General features: G+C 28.5%; 1 protein-coding gene across 10 annotated transcripts in view; it reads right to left on the minus strand.

The window, feature by feature from the left end:
• Positions 1–16,680, minus strand: part of LOC129616356 (uncharacterized) — an 85,954-nt gene that overhangs the window by 38,431 nt on the left and 30,843 nt on the right. Inside the window, exon 2 of one of the 10 annotated variants that reach the window (XM_055531988.1) lies at positions 1,757–1,833. The exons of the other annotated variants lie outside the window; for them this stretch is intronic. Coding sequence (XP_055387963.1) covers positions 1,757–1,768 — 12 coding nt within the window. The 5' untranslated portion in view covers positions 1,769–1,833. The remainder of the gene's footprint in view (positions 1–1,756; positions 1,834–16,680) is intronic. 10 annotated transcript variants of the gene reach the window in all.

The raw sequence follows: 16,680 nt of genomic DNA on the forward strand, positions 1-16,680 counted from the left end.
ATTATGTGCAATAGTGTTTTTCATATGATACAATTTATAGAAAAAAGTTTTTTTAATATATCATTTTTTTTATTTACCACATTTTTTCAAATATTTTCCATATCTTTATTTTTGCATTATCTGTCTTATAAGTAAATAATAAAAAAAATTTCACCTATAATATGAACAACGCATAAATGCCATTTTTTTCACATATTCGAAAAACCTATAAAAATCAAAAAAAATCTGGTGTGATCAGCACATAACCGACTGCATTGTGTATTGTCTATTTAAGTGAAAGTGTTATGCAATATTATATAAATGTCAGTTAAATACTTCTTTCCAATTTTTAGGGCATCAGTAAGCTTACAGTTCGTATACCTAGAAAAATTTAAATTTGGGTCTTAGTAGAGTTTCGCTTTGTGCTACCCGAATTCCCTAAAATGCTCGCCAGTTATTTTCGGTAACAACCAGAATTCAAATATTAAATTTCAAGAAATTCCATCTATTCGTTTCGTAGACATGGTGAAAAATGTAAAATCGGCCCGCAAATCAGTTTTCGAGCCCTGATCTTTCCAAAAAATTTATATGTTAATTGTTTTAATACGAGTGATTCAAGTATTAAATTTCAATGAAATCGTTTGATTATTTCTTTGTATACACAAAAATGTATCTCTTTGTATACACAAAAATGTATATTTGGCCCGTAGTAAACGTCCAGTTGCTGATGCCTGATTTCTTCCAAAAGTTAGGAATTTTCGTGGATGGTCGAGCAAAGCTTATATATGAAATTTCAAGTAAATCAGTTGAATATTTTCTTAAAAGTTGCCAAAAACGTAAAACAGGCCCGCTAAAAAGTGCAGTTCCCGAGGCCTAATATATCCCAAAAGTTGATCAATCTGTACCATAGTCGAAACAAACTTGCGTATAAAATTTCATCAAAATCGGTTCAGTCGAACTTGAGATACACGCGTGCACACACAAACGACAAACCGACAGGTTGCTAAAAATAGTTTATTTATACTTCCCTACTATGGAGAAGTGCATTTCCACCGAAAACTCGATATGCAAAATTTGTTGCCATCACATAACCTGCCTATTGTATACACAATACGGTCGGTAAAAAGGATAATTGAAATAAAATATTCCCCCAAAATCTTTTTCACTTTCAAACATTTTCCGACTATATTTATTATTGTATACTCGTATTTTTATATGTATAACAAAAACACATATTATTTTTATACTTTTATATTATCAGAAACACAAACAAAAAATCAAATTATTTTAAAATTATATTTATTATGAAAATATAGTGATCTTACATAACGTATTTTTGGGATGAAACCAGAACAAGTTAGATAAATGTTAATTTTTGTCAAACACACCAGATGTTTTTCGATGTATATCGATTTAGAGTAGATATATATGAACATACATATATTTGAATAAAATTAATATTTTATTTATGCTTAAACCTCGTTTATATTTAAAAAATTATTTATATTTCTATATATTTATCCACAGGTTTAAATATTATGTTTCGTTAGAAAGTTTTAAAAAAAAATGCATACATACTTACATACACATGTATTTATGTACTTAAAAATTCATTTTTAGTGTTCAAACAAAATATTCTAAAATGTTAGATTCTCTAGTGCGAATCGCACTAATTTCAAATATTTTTGAAAACATTAAAACAAAATTAACACTCACGACTATAAAAAATATTCTATATAATAGCTTCATGACTATAAAAAATATAAAAAATACTTACGTTTAGTTCCATCGTGGAACTTTTGAGCAAATCACCTGTGAGTGATTTAAGTCCCTGTCCCTGTATCACAAATGTCCCTGTATCACAAATGTAATTCATGTTATATAAAATGTAATGTGCGTGTTTAGTTTAGCTTTCACTTAACATACTTAGAAAAATGTAAATTTAGCTCTTATCAGAGGCTCACTTTATGTTAACCAAAAAAAAGTTCGTCAGTTAGTTCTGGTAGCCAGCAGAATTTAAATTTTTAATTTCAAGAAATTCCATCAATTAATTCCAGGCCCTTGGTTCGATTTACAAGTTCTGACATTCCCAAAAAATTTATAAATTCATGGTGTTAACACTCTGAATGTAAATATTAAATTTCACGGAAACTGAATGAATATTTCTCTTTATATGCACCAAAATGTAAACTTATTAAAAGTATTAAAAGTCCTGTTGCTGATACTTGATTCCTTCTCGTACTATCAGACGAAGCTTATATATTGATATATCAAGAAAATCTATTTTAAATTTTAACAGTATGTTAAAGATCCGTTTCCCGAAACCTGACATGTTCTACAAATTGATAAAACTGTGACATAACAGAAGTAAAAATAGATTTGAATTACAATCATACAAATCGGTTCAGCTGAAATTGAGATACAGATCTGCACAGGTAGACCATATACCGATTGTATGTAATGCGAATAGTAAAAACTGCAACAAGACGCGATAATATATAAATATAATCAATGTACCTACATAGCACGTAAATATATTCTATAATATGTAAGGGGTCTGCCTAGCTCTAGAGCAACAAAGTGAAAGTGTTGCTCTGTTTTATTTATTTCATACGCATCATTATGATTCATACTCGAATTATATTTCTTTGCTGATTTTATTCATTTTGCAGAAAATGTATAACAAAACTGAAATAGGTCTGTCTGGGATAAAATTTGGAAAAACTTTAAATAAAGTTGGGTCAAACCAATGGTTTGTATTGTAGCACTTTTCCCTTCAGCAAGTGAAAGTACTACTTTTAAAAACAATTTATGTGTACCTAGCACACTATTAAAATTGTTATTTATTTATTTATTTACATCTACGAGTAATATAACTTATAAATATGGATATATTAGTTACACCCTCGGCTACTAGGGCCATTCTGGGCTTAGAAAAATAACATCATGCACATTATAAATTTTGAATAACCATAAGAAAAATAGTGGAGGTTACATAATATATATAGGTTTTTATCTTTATATAATAAAGTCATATCTAAAAAATGATGCAATAATTAAGTTATTGTTTTAATCGTTATACAGATATTGTTTTTAATGAAAATGATTATTTAAATTTTATAGAAGAGACTAATTGCATTAATACCAAGAGAGAAACAATTGCAACAATTCGAATGAACTCTCGAAATCGAACTCTACGCCGTTTAATTTAAATACCATGCCAGGGATTATAGATTCTAAGAATTTCCTCTACTATTGCAATATTACCAGTGGTCGGAATTAAGACTTCCCACACCGTTAGTGAATACCTTTGCAGTATTGTTTGTGTTCTACCGCAAGCAAAAAAGACATGCCTCATCGAAAGGACTTCGCCACAGAAAGGACATTCTGGCGGGGAAACCCCTTCGAACAGGTATTTCTTTGTAGATAATGCATGACCCAATCGAATCCATCTTGATAGTCCTATCTGAGCACACCAGCACATTCCTAATTGCCCTTAAAATTATTTTCATTCATATACGAAACTATTTTTAGGATTGCATATATATAGGATGAACGATTTATGCAGTCTTTAAAATAAAGCAAAAATTAACTTAAAGAGGGATTATAATGATCATAATGCTCGATTTTAAGGATTACTTGTGTGAGTTAAGAAAAATGAATATATTTCTTAATGATCATGGAATTTACCGTTATCTTTCCGCGTTTATAGAAATTTGAAAATTTCTAATTTAAAAAATGCATATTCTATTGAAAAAATTCTATACAAACATAATTCATCTGCTGATGTCGACGAATTTTCCTAAGTTTGGTTATTTCAAACTTTAACTGGCTAATTGATTAACTTGACTTCAAAAAGATAGGTGATACCTTTTAAATTAGGAGAAAAAATATATGTACATAATTTCGTCAGTCAAGGTATTGTCAACGACTTTTTAAACATTACAAAAAAATTTTTTGTCTTATTCAGAAATTATATTTTTCATATGAAAAAATTTTTCAAAAATAATTATCAAAGAAGAGTCAAAGAAGCATCACATGAAGCAAAGCGGTTTTTACAAGCTACAACATAAGAACAACTCATAATAAAAGATTACCATTATCACTACCAACAAAAAGGTGTCTGCCGCCGGTGTTGTCTAACACTCAACAATAAAGAACAGAAAATTAAAAAAAAGACTTCACGGTACGTAATATTTACTGTAATACTAATTATTTTTTTTTTTTTAAACTTTTTTTAAAAATTAAATGATTAAACACACTGTAAAAATTTATGCCAAATTGCTAAAAAATAGAATAATTCTTACTACAATTAATGCAGTATATACGCTAAGGCATATTAAATCTTACTCGATTGGACAAAATCGAGCAAAATTAATCCTGTATAGTGATTTTACTTTAAAAGAGAGTAATAAAAATATATCAAGTTGAACACTACTTCAAAGTAGAGTAAAATTTACTTTGTGGAAGTGATTTTTCATTTTTACGAAGTATTTTTTAACATACTATTATTTTTTATCATTTTTAAATTTTTTCTTAATTGAAATTGAGAGATATCAGATTAAGGTTGTGTTTGAAGTAATATATAAATTTATAAGTTACAATTTTAAAATCGAAATATATAAGTTAAGTATATGTAGAGCTTATTCTATTGTTTTGTTTTGCATTTTTTTCATTCTTGTAAAATGTTTTAGTTATAGGTAATATTAAATAGTTTTTAAATAGTTATAATATGTATTTTATTCAAATAAAAATATGCCTGAAAATATTGAAATTATTTAATTTTTTTAAACAAATTGTAAATGTGTAAAGAGAATAAAAAAAATAATGTTTTAAATTCAAAAAATTTCTTCAATGGTTGATAATTTTTCCGAAATATAATTTTTTTTTATTGGTATGAAAAGAAAACTTCCTTTTATTTGGAATAAAATACTTTTTCAAATACAGTCAAACTTCTCTATCACGTACTGTCTATAAGATGAACTTCTCTTTAGCACGAACTATTTATGTTTCCTAAGCATTTTGAAATTTGTTGTCATATATTTTAGTCTTCCTAACTCGAACCTCTCTCTAACTCGAAATTTTCTCCATTTCGAAGTGTTTTATGTCATCTTGATACACAAAGTTTCTTCATCTCGAACTAAAATAAAAATAAAGTTGGGTCAAACCAATGGTTTGTATTGTAGCACTTTTCCCTTCAACAAGTGAAAATTCTGCTTTTAAATACAATCTATGTGTACCTACCACACTATTAAAATTATTTTCATTCATATACAAAACTATTTCTAGGATTGCATATATTTAGGATGACGAATATATGCAGTCTTTGAAATAAAGCGAAAATTAATATAAAAAGGGGTTAACATAATGCTCGATTTTAAGGTTTAATTGTGTGAGTTAAGAAAAATAATTATATTTTTTAATTTTATGGAATTTACCGTTAGCTTTTTGCGTTTATAAAAATTTGGAAAAGCTTGCGGTTTCGGAAATATAAGGTGTCAAAAATTCAAATTTTACGAATTTCAAGAGGCGATAACTTGAGAGGGGGTGGAGATGGAAAAAAATTTTCTTCTAACGAAATAAACTATTTGCTAATATCTAAAAGCTCCTAAAATTTCAAGCTTCTACGGGCTGCGGTTTGGAAGAAAAACGACATCAAAAATTTGGAAAAAAAGGACTTTAGATAACGGTAAATTTGAACGGCAATTTTGTTTTTCTAAAGTTTAACTATAGTATACTGCGGTAGGGGAAGCAGCCGCTGCCTTTCTGTGTTTGCAAAATTTCAAAAATGCTTATGGTTTCATTGCAACAAGTAGTTAAAAAAGGTCATTTTTAGGGTTTTGGGGGGATATAACTTCTAGAGGGGGGGAGATAGGTAAAAATTTTGTTCTACAGAAATAAGTTTCTAGTAAAGGTCTATGTACGTACAAAATTTCAGCTTTCTATCTTCAAGGGTGTAGAAGTTTTGTAAACAGACACACGGACAGACGGACAGACGGACGGACGGACGGACGGACGGACGGACGGACGGACGGACGGACGGACGGACGGACGGAGTGAAACTAATAAGCACTTTTTTTCAAAAAATTTTTGGAAAAGTGCTAAAAAAGAAGCAATTACGTAATTTTTTGGAAAAAGGAATAAAATCTTCATTTAAAAACGAAATAAAGCAGGAGAAAAACTTGAAAAAACTTTTAAAATTTTTTTACTATCTGATAAACATCAAATTTAAAAGTATCAAGCATCAACAAACTTTTTTTGGTTATACCAAAAAACAAAAATTTTGACTTTGGTTTATAAAAGTGAGAATCTTAGAAAAACCATTTGAGAATCCATTTTGTTTATTTTTTATACCCTGCACTTCGTGAAGGGTATATTAACTTTGGTATGGAGTTTGTAACTACTTGAAGGAGTCATCTGCGGTATGGACATATATATATATTCTTGCTCAGCGTAAAATTCTGAGTCGATTTAGACATGTCCGTCTGTCCGTCCGTCCGCCCGATCGCACGATAACTCAAAAACGCATAATGCAATCGACACCAAACTTTCACAAGTTTTTTCTTTTGTGCCAAGGACGAGCCTTATTGTTATTGGACTAATTCGGACAACGGGTTCGGGTAGCTGCCATACAACTCAAAGAGTTTATTTTAAATATTTCAAAAAAAGGTATAAATATAAAATTTTGTATACATGTGTCCAATTATATTCTACACATGCTCTAAAAATTATAATGGGATAGCTGCACCGGTTCGGGTGGCTGCCATACAACTCCAACAGCAAATTTTTTATATTCGGCAAAATAATAAAGTCAGATTCATGAAACTTGGCAGTCATGTGTCCAATTATAGGTCAAATATATTTCTGAAGTTTTAGATGAATCGCTTGACAGGTTAGGGTACCTGCCATACAACTCCAGAAGCGAATTTTAAATATTTGGAAAAATAATAAAGTCAGATTCATGAAACTTGGCAACCATGTGTCCAATTATGGCTCAAATATATTTCTGAAGTTTTGATGGAATTGCTCGACAGGTTCGAGTAGCTCCCATACAAGTCTAAAAGCTTATTTTAAATATTTGGAAAAATAATAAAGTCAAAGTCATGAGACTTGGCAGTCGTGTGTCCAATTATAAGTCAGCCATATTTCTAAAGTTTTGGTGCGATTGCTTGACAGCAAGTATAGCTCCCATGCAAGTTTAAAAGCTTATTCTTAATATTTGGAAAAATAATAAAGTCAGATTCATGAAACTTGGCAGTTGTGTGTCCGATTATAGATCTGATATATTTGTGAAGTTTTGGTGGAATTGCTTGGCAGGTTCAGGTACTTACCATACAACTCCAAAAGCTATTTTTAAATATTTGGAAAAATTATAAGGTCAGATTCATGAAACTTGGCATTTGTATGTCGAGTTATAGGTCACATATATTTCTGAAGTTTTGGTGGAATTGCTTAACAGGTTCGAGTAGATCCCATACAAGTTTAAAAGCTTATTCTTAATATTTGAAAAAATAATAAAGTCAGATTCATGAAACTAGGCAGTTGTGTGTCCGATTATAGATCTGATATATTTGTGAAGTTTTGGTGGAATTGCTTGGCAGGTTCAGGTACTTACCATACAACTCCAAAAGCTATTTTTAAATATTTGGAAAAATTATAAGGTCAGATTCATGAAACTTGGCAGTCTGATGTCCAATTATGGGTCAGACATGTCCGTGAAGTTTCTATAGAATGATTTTAGAGGTTCAAGTAATTGCTACACAATAACGAAAGGTGCAGGGTATAATTCAATCGGTTCATACCGACTGAAACGTTTTTACTTGTTTTTATTTTAAATTAAAAAGTTTGAAATAGTAAAATACATACGAACATATGTATATATTTTTCGACAGCTGTAAGATTGTTAAAGTTTTTCAAACACAAAAAAAACTCTCTTATACCAAACAGACCTAATATTAGGTTAAATGGTACATAAATGTATGTTATCGCTTCTTCTGCTGAGTAACATTGTTATTAAACTAATGGGAAAATAAACATAACACGAAAAATAAAAAAGTTCTGCAAGAAATCTGTTATAATTATTAATTATATTTATTATATAATATATATGTATTATAAATAAAATTTATAATATGATACACATAACTAAAATGTTGGGAGAATTTAGAATACTTTTTTTTTGTTTTCTCCTTCAATGTTACTCTTCTGAAGATGAAGAATATAAGCGAAAACACAGTGGTTGGGTCATCGAATTTGCCTTGTATAATATAAATATAGGTGTACATACATATCTATAGTTGAATAATATTAATATTTTGTTTCTTCCTAAACTTTTTTTTGAAAAAAGTTATTCTATATGCTTATTCACATAATTCTAATTCTGTATTTGTCTAAAATTGATTTCTATATTAAGACGGTTATGATAGGAACCTTTAGAAAAAATATACATACATACTTATGTATTTATGTATGTATGTACTTAAAATTTTTGCGAGTTTTTCTTAAACTTTTATAACAATATTTATCTGTTATAAATTTAATAAAAAAAAAAATAAAACAAAAAATTTAAACAAAATAAAAAAAAATTTTAAAATAATCCAAAAAAGAAGAAAAATACGACAATATCCAGGCAAGCATCGATCTAATAGCCTTCTGGTTATCAGACTACCACGCTACCCATCAGGCTAAGTTATCGCTCATAGTTTGGCCAGTAAAACGTTAAATGTATTCCAAAAACATGCGAAAAATGCATGTCAACTTTTCAAGATCAAAATTTTTTTTTAATTTGATAGGTACGTTATTTATTTTACATATTGGTATTCTGCAAGTTTGTAGTTTTTATTAACGCAAAATTCATTCATCTCAAGTAATGTTACAAAGTACGGCATGAATGTAAAATTTAACTATATGTAGCATACACATCAAAAACTTTGTTTTTGTAAATATTGCAGTATGATAGGATTGCGGATGATAGCATATAATAAAAACTATTTCGTAATAACTATACATATATTATAAATAAAACTGATAAAATGATACACTGAAAAAAAATCATCTACAGAATTTGCAATAAAAAATCCAAATGCGATTACAACATTCTTTCACTGTTTTTAAAACTAAAATTGTAAGAATATTAGCATGAAAAGTTTTAACTTTTATTAGTTTGCAATATAATGTATTACAAAACGATAATGACATTGTATAACAAGAAAAATCATATTTTTTCTGAAAAAAAACGTAAATTTGTAATATTTCTAAAAGAAAATTTGAAATTAATAATCAATCTTTCAGAAAATAAATAATATACTTATATTTCCACTAAAGTTATAGCTGAAACAGCAATTTTAAATCACAACTTATGTTAATTTATTATACTTGAAATGTCACATATGGCAATTTAATAAGTTTTGGTAGCACGATATTCCTTATAACATTGCAAATTTTGGCATAGTAAAATATTAGGCGTTGTTGTCTTTATCTAGTGGAATCCCAGTTACGGAAGCGTAATTTTTACTAATAAAAAATGGCTAATTATGTCTAGATAAAATTACAATTTTAGCTATATTATATAAAAGAATATCGTATTTCATATTATAATTTTAGTTGCTTAAATTTAACGTAACTACTAGTTAAAAAGAACCCAAAATTATGTAAAGAAATTATGTAAAAGAATCCAAAATTATTCGTATTTCATATTATAATTTTAGTTGCTTAAATTTAACGTAACCTATAGTTAAAAGTCCTATAGTGCCCGTCCGTCCGTCCGTCCGTCCGTGGACACTTTTTTTGTTTACAAGACTTCTACACCCTTTAAGATAGAAAGCTGAAATCTCATACGTACATAGATCTTCACTAGAAACTTATTTCCGTAGAACAAAATTTTTACCTATCTCCCCCCCTCTAGAAGTTATACCCCCCCAAAACCCTAAAAATGGCCTTTTTTAAATATTTGTTGCAATGAAACCATAAGCATTTTTGAAATTTTGCAAACGCAGAAAGGCAGTGGCTTGCTTCCCCTAGCGCGATATACTATAGTTAAACTTTAGAAAAATAAAATGGCCGTTCAAATTTACCGTTATCTAAAGTCCTTTTTTTCCAAATTTTTGATGTCATTTTTCTTCTAGACCCAGCCTGTAGAAGTTTGAAATTTTAGGAGCTTTTAGACATTAACAAATAGTTAATTTCGTTAGAAGAAAACTTTTTTCCATCTCCACCTCCTCTCAAGTTATCACCTCTTGAAATTTATAAAATTTGAATTTTTGACACCTTATATTTCCGAAACCGCAAGCTTTTCCAAATTTTTATAAACGCAAAAAGCTAACGGTAAATTCCATGAAATAAAAAAATGTAATTATTTCTCTTAACTCACACAATTAACCCTTAAAATCGAGCATTATGTAACCCCTTTTTAGCACTTTTCCAAAAAATTTTTTGAAAAAAGTGCTTATTAGTTTCACTCTGTCCGTCCGTCCGTCCGTCCGTCCGTCCGTCCGTCCGTGGACACTTTTTTTGTTTACAAAACTTTTACACCCTTGAAGATAGAAAGCTGAGATTTCATGCGTACATAAATCTTCACTAGAAACTTATTTCCGTAGAACAAAATTTTTACCTATCTCCCCCCCTCTAGAAGTTATACCCCTCCAAAACCCTAAAAATGGCCTTTTTTAACTATTTGTTGCAATGAAACCATAAGCATTTTTGAAATTTTGCAAACGCAGAAAGGCAGTGGCTTGCTTCCCCTAGCGCAATATACTATAGTTAAACTTTAGAAAAACAAAATGGCCGTTCAAATGTACCGTTACCTAAAGTCCTTTTTTTCCAAATTTTTGATGTCATTTTTCTTCTAGACCCCATAATGTAGAGCTTTGAAATTTCAGGGGCTTTTAGACATTAACAAATACTTCATTTCGTTAGAAGAAAATTTTTTTCCATCTCCACCCCCTCTCAAGTTATCGCCTCTTGAAATTCATAAAATTTGAATTTTTGACACCTTATATTTCCGAAACCGCAAGCTTTTTTAAATTTTTATAAACGCAAAAAGCTAACGGTAAATTCCATGAAATTAAAAAATATAATTATTTTTCTTAACTCACACAATTAACCCTTAAAATCGAGCATAATGTTAACCCCATTTTATATTAATTTTTGCTTTATTTCAAAGACTGCATATATGCGTCATCCTAAATATAGCAATCCTAGAAATAGTTTTATGTATGAATGAAAATAATTTTAATAGTGTGGTTGGTACACATAGACTGTATTTAAAAGCAGAATTTTCACTTGTTGAAGGGAAAAGTGCTACAATACAAACCATTGGTTTGGCCCAACTTTATTAGAAATTATGGTAAATTTTCTTAAAAATTATAACTACAACAGCATTTTAGTATCGCAATTTGTGTTGTTTGTAGATGACGTGCCGTTCATTGCTACGTAGTAAATTTTCCCACATTAAAATATTAAGTGTTCTTATGTTTTATAGTAGTAAATCAGTTAATTACATGATAATATTTGCTATTATAAAATAGCAAATCCTGTGCAGCAAAAATGGCAGTTTTAGCTATGTTTTATAGCAAAGTTTTGTATGTACATCATTTTGTAAATTCATAATAGAATTTTAGTGATATTGCATAACGCATTCAGCTATGTAAAACAAGTCAACTTATACATTTTTTTCAAAGTTTGACATGTATAAACGCATTGCGGTATTAAATTCAGAGCTAGTAAGAACAATTTTGTTTGGGAATTCATTGCGAACAGACGTTTGAAAAATTTTTGAATTTATTATTTAAAAGTGTTGATTAAAATAGTTTCAAAGTAAGTGAAAAAAAATAAGTTAAAGTGAACTTAAAAATATTTAAATTAAATACGTGAATTTATAAGTAATTAAGTTGTTTTACAATAAATTCAATTTAAACAATTTTTATATTTAATAAAAACAGTTAAATTTTGTTTTTGAGATGTAGTTTTACCAGTTTATCATTACCTGAGATATCTCAACAATACTGTTTAAAATTAAATTCCGACAAATTACAATTTTATAAATAGGTAAATTTCAATTGGCTCGATATTTAAATGTTTAGATTCTGATGAAAAGTACCCGCGATTTCGAAAAATTAACCTTTTGAGCATACAACAATAAAAAACAATTGTTTAATTAATGATTATGTAAAACTATATAATTTAATTAAATTTAAAAATGAAAATTTAATATTACAAAATTTTCTTTAATTAGCAAATTTTAATTTTGTGTAGCAATACTTTTTTTTTATTTCTAAATAAATAAGTTAAAAAATTATTATATTAAAAATTATTGAATCATAAATAAAATTAGGATATAGATATAATTAATTGATAATATATAATTGAGATCTGTATGTAATAAATAAAATAAACACCTTTTTTTAATATTAAATAAATGGATTTAAAAATATATATGCATACTTTCAATTTGAAATTTTATTTTTTCAGCGTTCTTGAGGTATATAAAAAAGTTCTGTGAAATTTTAAGTATTCCCTAAGTGATTTTTCGTATATTAATTGAAAGCTTGTTGAGAATTTTACTTTCAATTTCCAATCTACTTTCAACTTTAATTTCAATTCTTACTGAAACTTCACATTTAAAATATGAATAAAAGCTATTGCGACATAGCACAATTTAGAATCAAAGTTTGCAAAAATTACATTTCCTTTTAATAAATTTTTTTATATAGCAGAAGACAATTATAAACTTTCTTATTCCAAAATTTAATATATTTTTTTACGTTTAAATATAAGTACATTGCAAAAGTAGCAATTTCACTCGGCAAATTTGATGATGTTATAAAGTTCAAATAAACAATAATAATTGAGAAAGTTAATATATTCTTTGTGAGTTTTTTCAACTTTTTTTCATATCATTTAATATATTATATATTATATTTTATATGTCAATATTTCTAATGTAATTTATGGTAGTGTTTGATATGACATATTTTAGAATTTGAAAGAAATGTTGCAAAATTCCATATATTACATAAGAATTAAACACATTTTCTACTAGGAATTTTTAAAATAATTTTAAGTTATAAATTATAGCAAAATCTAGTATTTAACGCCACTATCGCGATATGAGCTATTTTTTTTTGCAAATAGCATGGCGAAAATATAGCTACTGCAGCAAAATTTTTTTTCAGTGTAAAATATGAGAATTTTGTGTTGGAAAAATAGAATTCAAAATAAGATATATGCATTAAGATAAACAATAATTTTTCAGGAATGCGTTTTTCATTCATTTTACTTCAATTCTTTGCTTGATTTGAACTTCTAGAATGGATATGGTAAAAAGTTTCCGAGTCCTGATCTTTCCAAAATTTTATAGATTTATTGTTTTAACAACTCGAGTTTAAATTTTCAATATCAATGAAGTTGGTTGATTATTTGTTTTTATATACGCAAAAATGTATATTTGGCCCGTAGTAAACGTGCAGTTGCTGACGCCTGATTTCTTAAGACGTTCCGCATACGATCAAATGAAGCTTATATATGAAATTTTAAGTAAATCTGTTGAATATTATCTTCAAAATCATCAAAAATGTAAAACGGGCCTGCTAAAAAGTTCTGTTCCCGAGCCCTGATGTATCCCAAAAGTTAATCAATCCGTGCCATAGTTAAAATAAACTTACATATAAAATTTCATCAAAGTTGGTTTAACCGAATTATGCATTCAGCCGACATGTACATTATATAAATAAAGTAAGCAAAATAAGGTGACAGAAAACAACAAAAAAATTAAAAATTAGACATATTGCATGATCAGGCAAAGAGATATGTAGCTATTATAGTTATTGTGCTAATATTATCTTTAACAGATTTATAGATAGTGACATATGGATGCGAGGCATGGTCTTTAACTCAGGTTGACGAAAATAATTTAAGAATATTCGAACGGAAAATATTAAATAGATTTTTGGTCCCAAGCAACTTGAAGATCAAACATTCCTTATACGAACGAACGAAGAAATGAATCAGTTTATGCATGGTGAAGATATTGTAAAACACATCAAATTACAAAGAATAAGATGGGCTAGCACAAGCACGGATTAGCACGGATGACTGAGGACCGCAAACAAAGGCAAATCTTTGAGTATAAGCCATTGTTAAGTAGAGGAAGGAGCAGACCACGGGCTAGGTGGTTGGACGGCTTTGAAAGTGATTTACGGACACTAGGAGTTCGCGAATTGAAAAGAAAAGCAGAAAACAGACTATAATGAAGGCAAATTGTAAAGAAGGCCAAATTTGACAATGGGAGTTAGCGCCAGAAGAGAAAGTATAGTAACTGTGCTCCATTCTATTCTTCTTGTTTACTTAGTGCAACATTATATTATGCTAGCAAATTTTAATTAAGGTGGTTTTTATTTCATTATCTGTTTCCAAAATACTAAACAGTTGATTTTGCCATTACGTTATTATAAACAAAAAAATTGATGTGGCCAGCACATAACCGAGCGCAATTGTATTGTCTAGTTAGGTGAAAGTGTTATAGAAAATTATAAAAATGCCTTTTGAACACTTCTTTTTAATTTTTAGTGTTAGTAAGCTTTTAGTTAACATACCTAGAAAAATGTTAATTTGCCTCTTAGTAGAGTTTTGCTTTGTGACAACCAGAGCTAAAAAATCAAATTTCAAGAAATTCCATCAATCAGTTCAGTAGATATGGTAAAATGTGTAAAATCGGTCCCCAGTTTGTTTTCCGAGCTCTGATCCTTCAAAAAAATTTATATGTTCATTGTTTTAACAAATTTAAGATCTAATCTTCTTATATAAGTAAAAATCTAAAATTGCCTCGAAAGAAAGTCCAGTCTTTAAGGCCTGATATATTCCAAAGTTTGATCAATCCGTAATATAGAAAAAACAAACTCACATATAAAATTTCATGAAAATCGGTTCAGCCAAACTTGAGATACGCGCCTACACACACAGACAGACCGATAGACCGACGCCTCTCTAAAAATAGTTTGTTTACTCTTCCATACTATGGAGAAGTGCGTTCCCACCGAAAATTCGACATGCAAAATTTGTTGCCATCACAACCTCCTTTATTGTATGGAATGCGGTCGGCAAAAAACTTAGAAGTGTTAAAATTTCGCCAATTTTCTTAAAATTCCTGTAGATCGAAATTGGCTTTGATTTAACACTATGTTCTGAGCAAAAATTTTACTCATTTTTAAACTTTTGCCCGAGTGTATGAGCCCTCAGTTGTTGCTGAATCACTCTATATAGAATAAATTGTGAATAGAACAAGTAAATAGTAGCTTATTTCAATAAAAATGTATTGTTGCAAAGCGTTAGTATATTGATACAGGATTTAAAAAAGGACATGGCATATATAGAATTATATTTTATTTTTTTCGTGTTCATTTCAATTCAAGATTTTTCATTGAAATACATTAAAGTATTTTTGGTCGACCAAAAATGTTGAGATTTTAAAATCGATAAAATTTATTGACATTACCGAGAACAAAAAAAACTCTTGAATATTAATTCATTAGAACATTTATGCAAAATCATAAAGGTGCAACGGAAGAATTTTCCAAGCAAAAAAATATTGTTACTCAAATACTTTAACAGAAATAACAAAAATAATTAATAACTAAGTGATGTGTAAAAAACGCTGAACGCAGGAGAATGGCACTTAAAATACCCTTTGAAATTTCTGGAATACCAAAAAATATAATGATATAGTTCACATAGGCATCTGGTATCCGAAACAAAAAACTCATTTTTTTCAAAAATTAGTTGTATTTCAGCTTTAGAGTTGATTAAAGAAGAATGCAAAATTTTTGAAAGAATGAGAAATTAGTGTCAGACGGTGAAGATGTATTGTATGTACATGAGGCGGTCAAATTTAGAAAATAGTATTGATTTCACCTAAGCAACGCCAGGTAAAAAAATGGGTATTAGTGACATCAAGATAATTAACTATTAAAACGGTACAATCTATTCAAGAGCCAAACTTGAAACGATAGGTTTTAAAACAAATAATTTTAATAAAACTGGCATCTAAAATTTAAATAGGGAACTAAACACGTTTTCTTATTTAAAATTTAAATAAGAAACCAGATATTTTTGAAAATCTAACTCAACAAGAATTCATTTTCAACAATTGTATGAATAATTCTATCTTTATTTATAAATTATTTCATAGATAAAGATATAATTATATTCAGTGACAGAATATTCTGGCATATGATATTTTTTTATTGAGGAAATTAAATTGACTATATTACGAGTATGTCACAGCAAATACGTAATGTACTTTGTGCAAAGTAATGCACTTCAAAACCTTGTAAATTTTTGGTACTTTACATATGCTATATTCATGTTTCAATATACCAGAAAAAAAATACCAAATTTTTCCTTCTTATAACTTCGGAAGCATACGACATTGGATAACCATCAAACAAGCAAACAAGCCTCCGGTTTGAGGAGCAAACAATTGCTTGTTCTTCATTTTCGGTTTAATCAATTTGTTTTAATCAATTTGATCTTAGCATAGATTTGAAGATAAAGCTCGTCAAAGACAAAATTTTGCTTTTGTTTTTTAATTTTTTTTTGAAAACTCGAAAGTTTATGATAATATGTGTATATCTGCATCATTATAAATCTGGTATGGTAAGTGCCGAATTGAAAAAGATGCGTTAAAATAATACCCAAAGTTAGAAC

The sequence above is a fragment of the Condylostylus longicornis genome, unplaced genomic scaffold (assembly GCF_029603195.1).
Source record: "Condylostylus longicornis isolate FDR11 unplaced genomic scaffold, ASM2960319v2 ptg000185l, whole genome shotgun sequence".
NCBI classification, from domain to species: Eukaryota; Metazoa; Arthropoda; class Insecta; order Diptera; family Dolichopodidae; genus Condylostylus; species Condylostylus longicornis.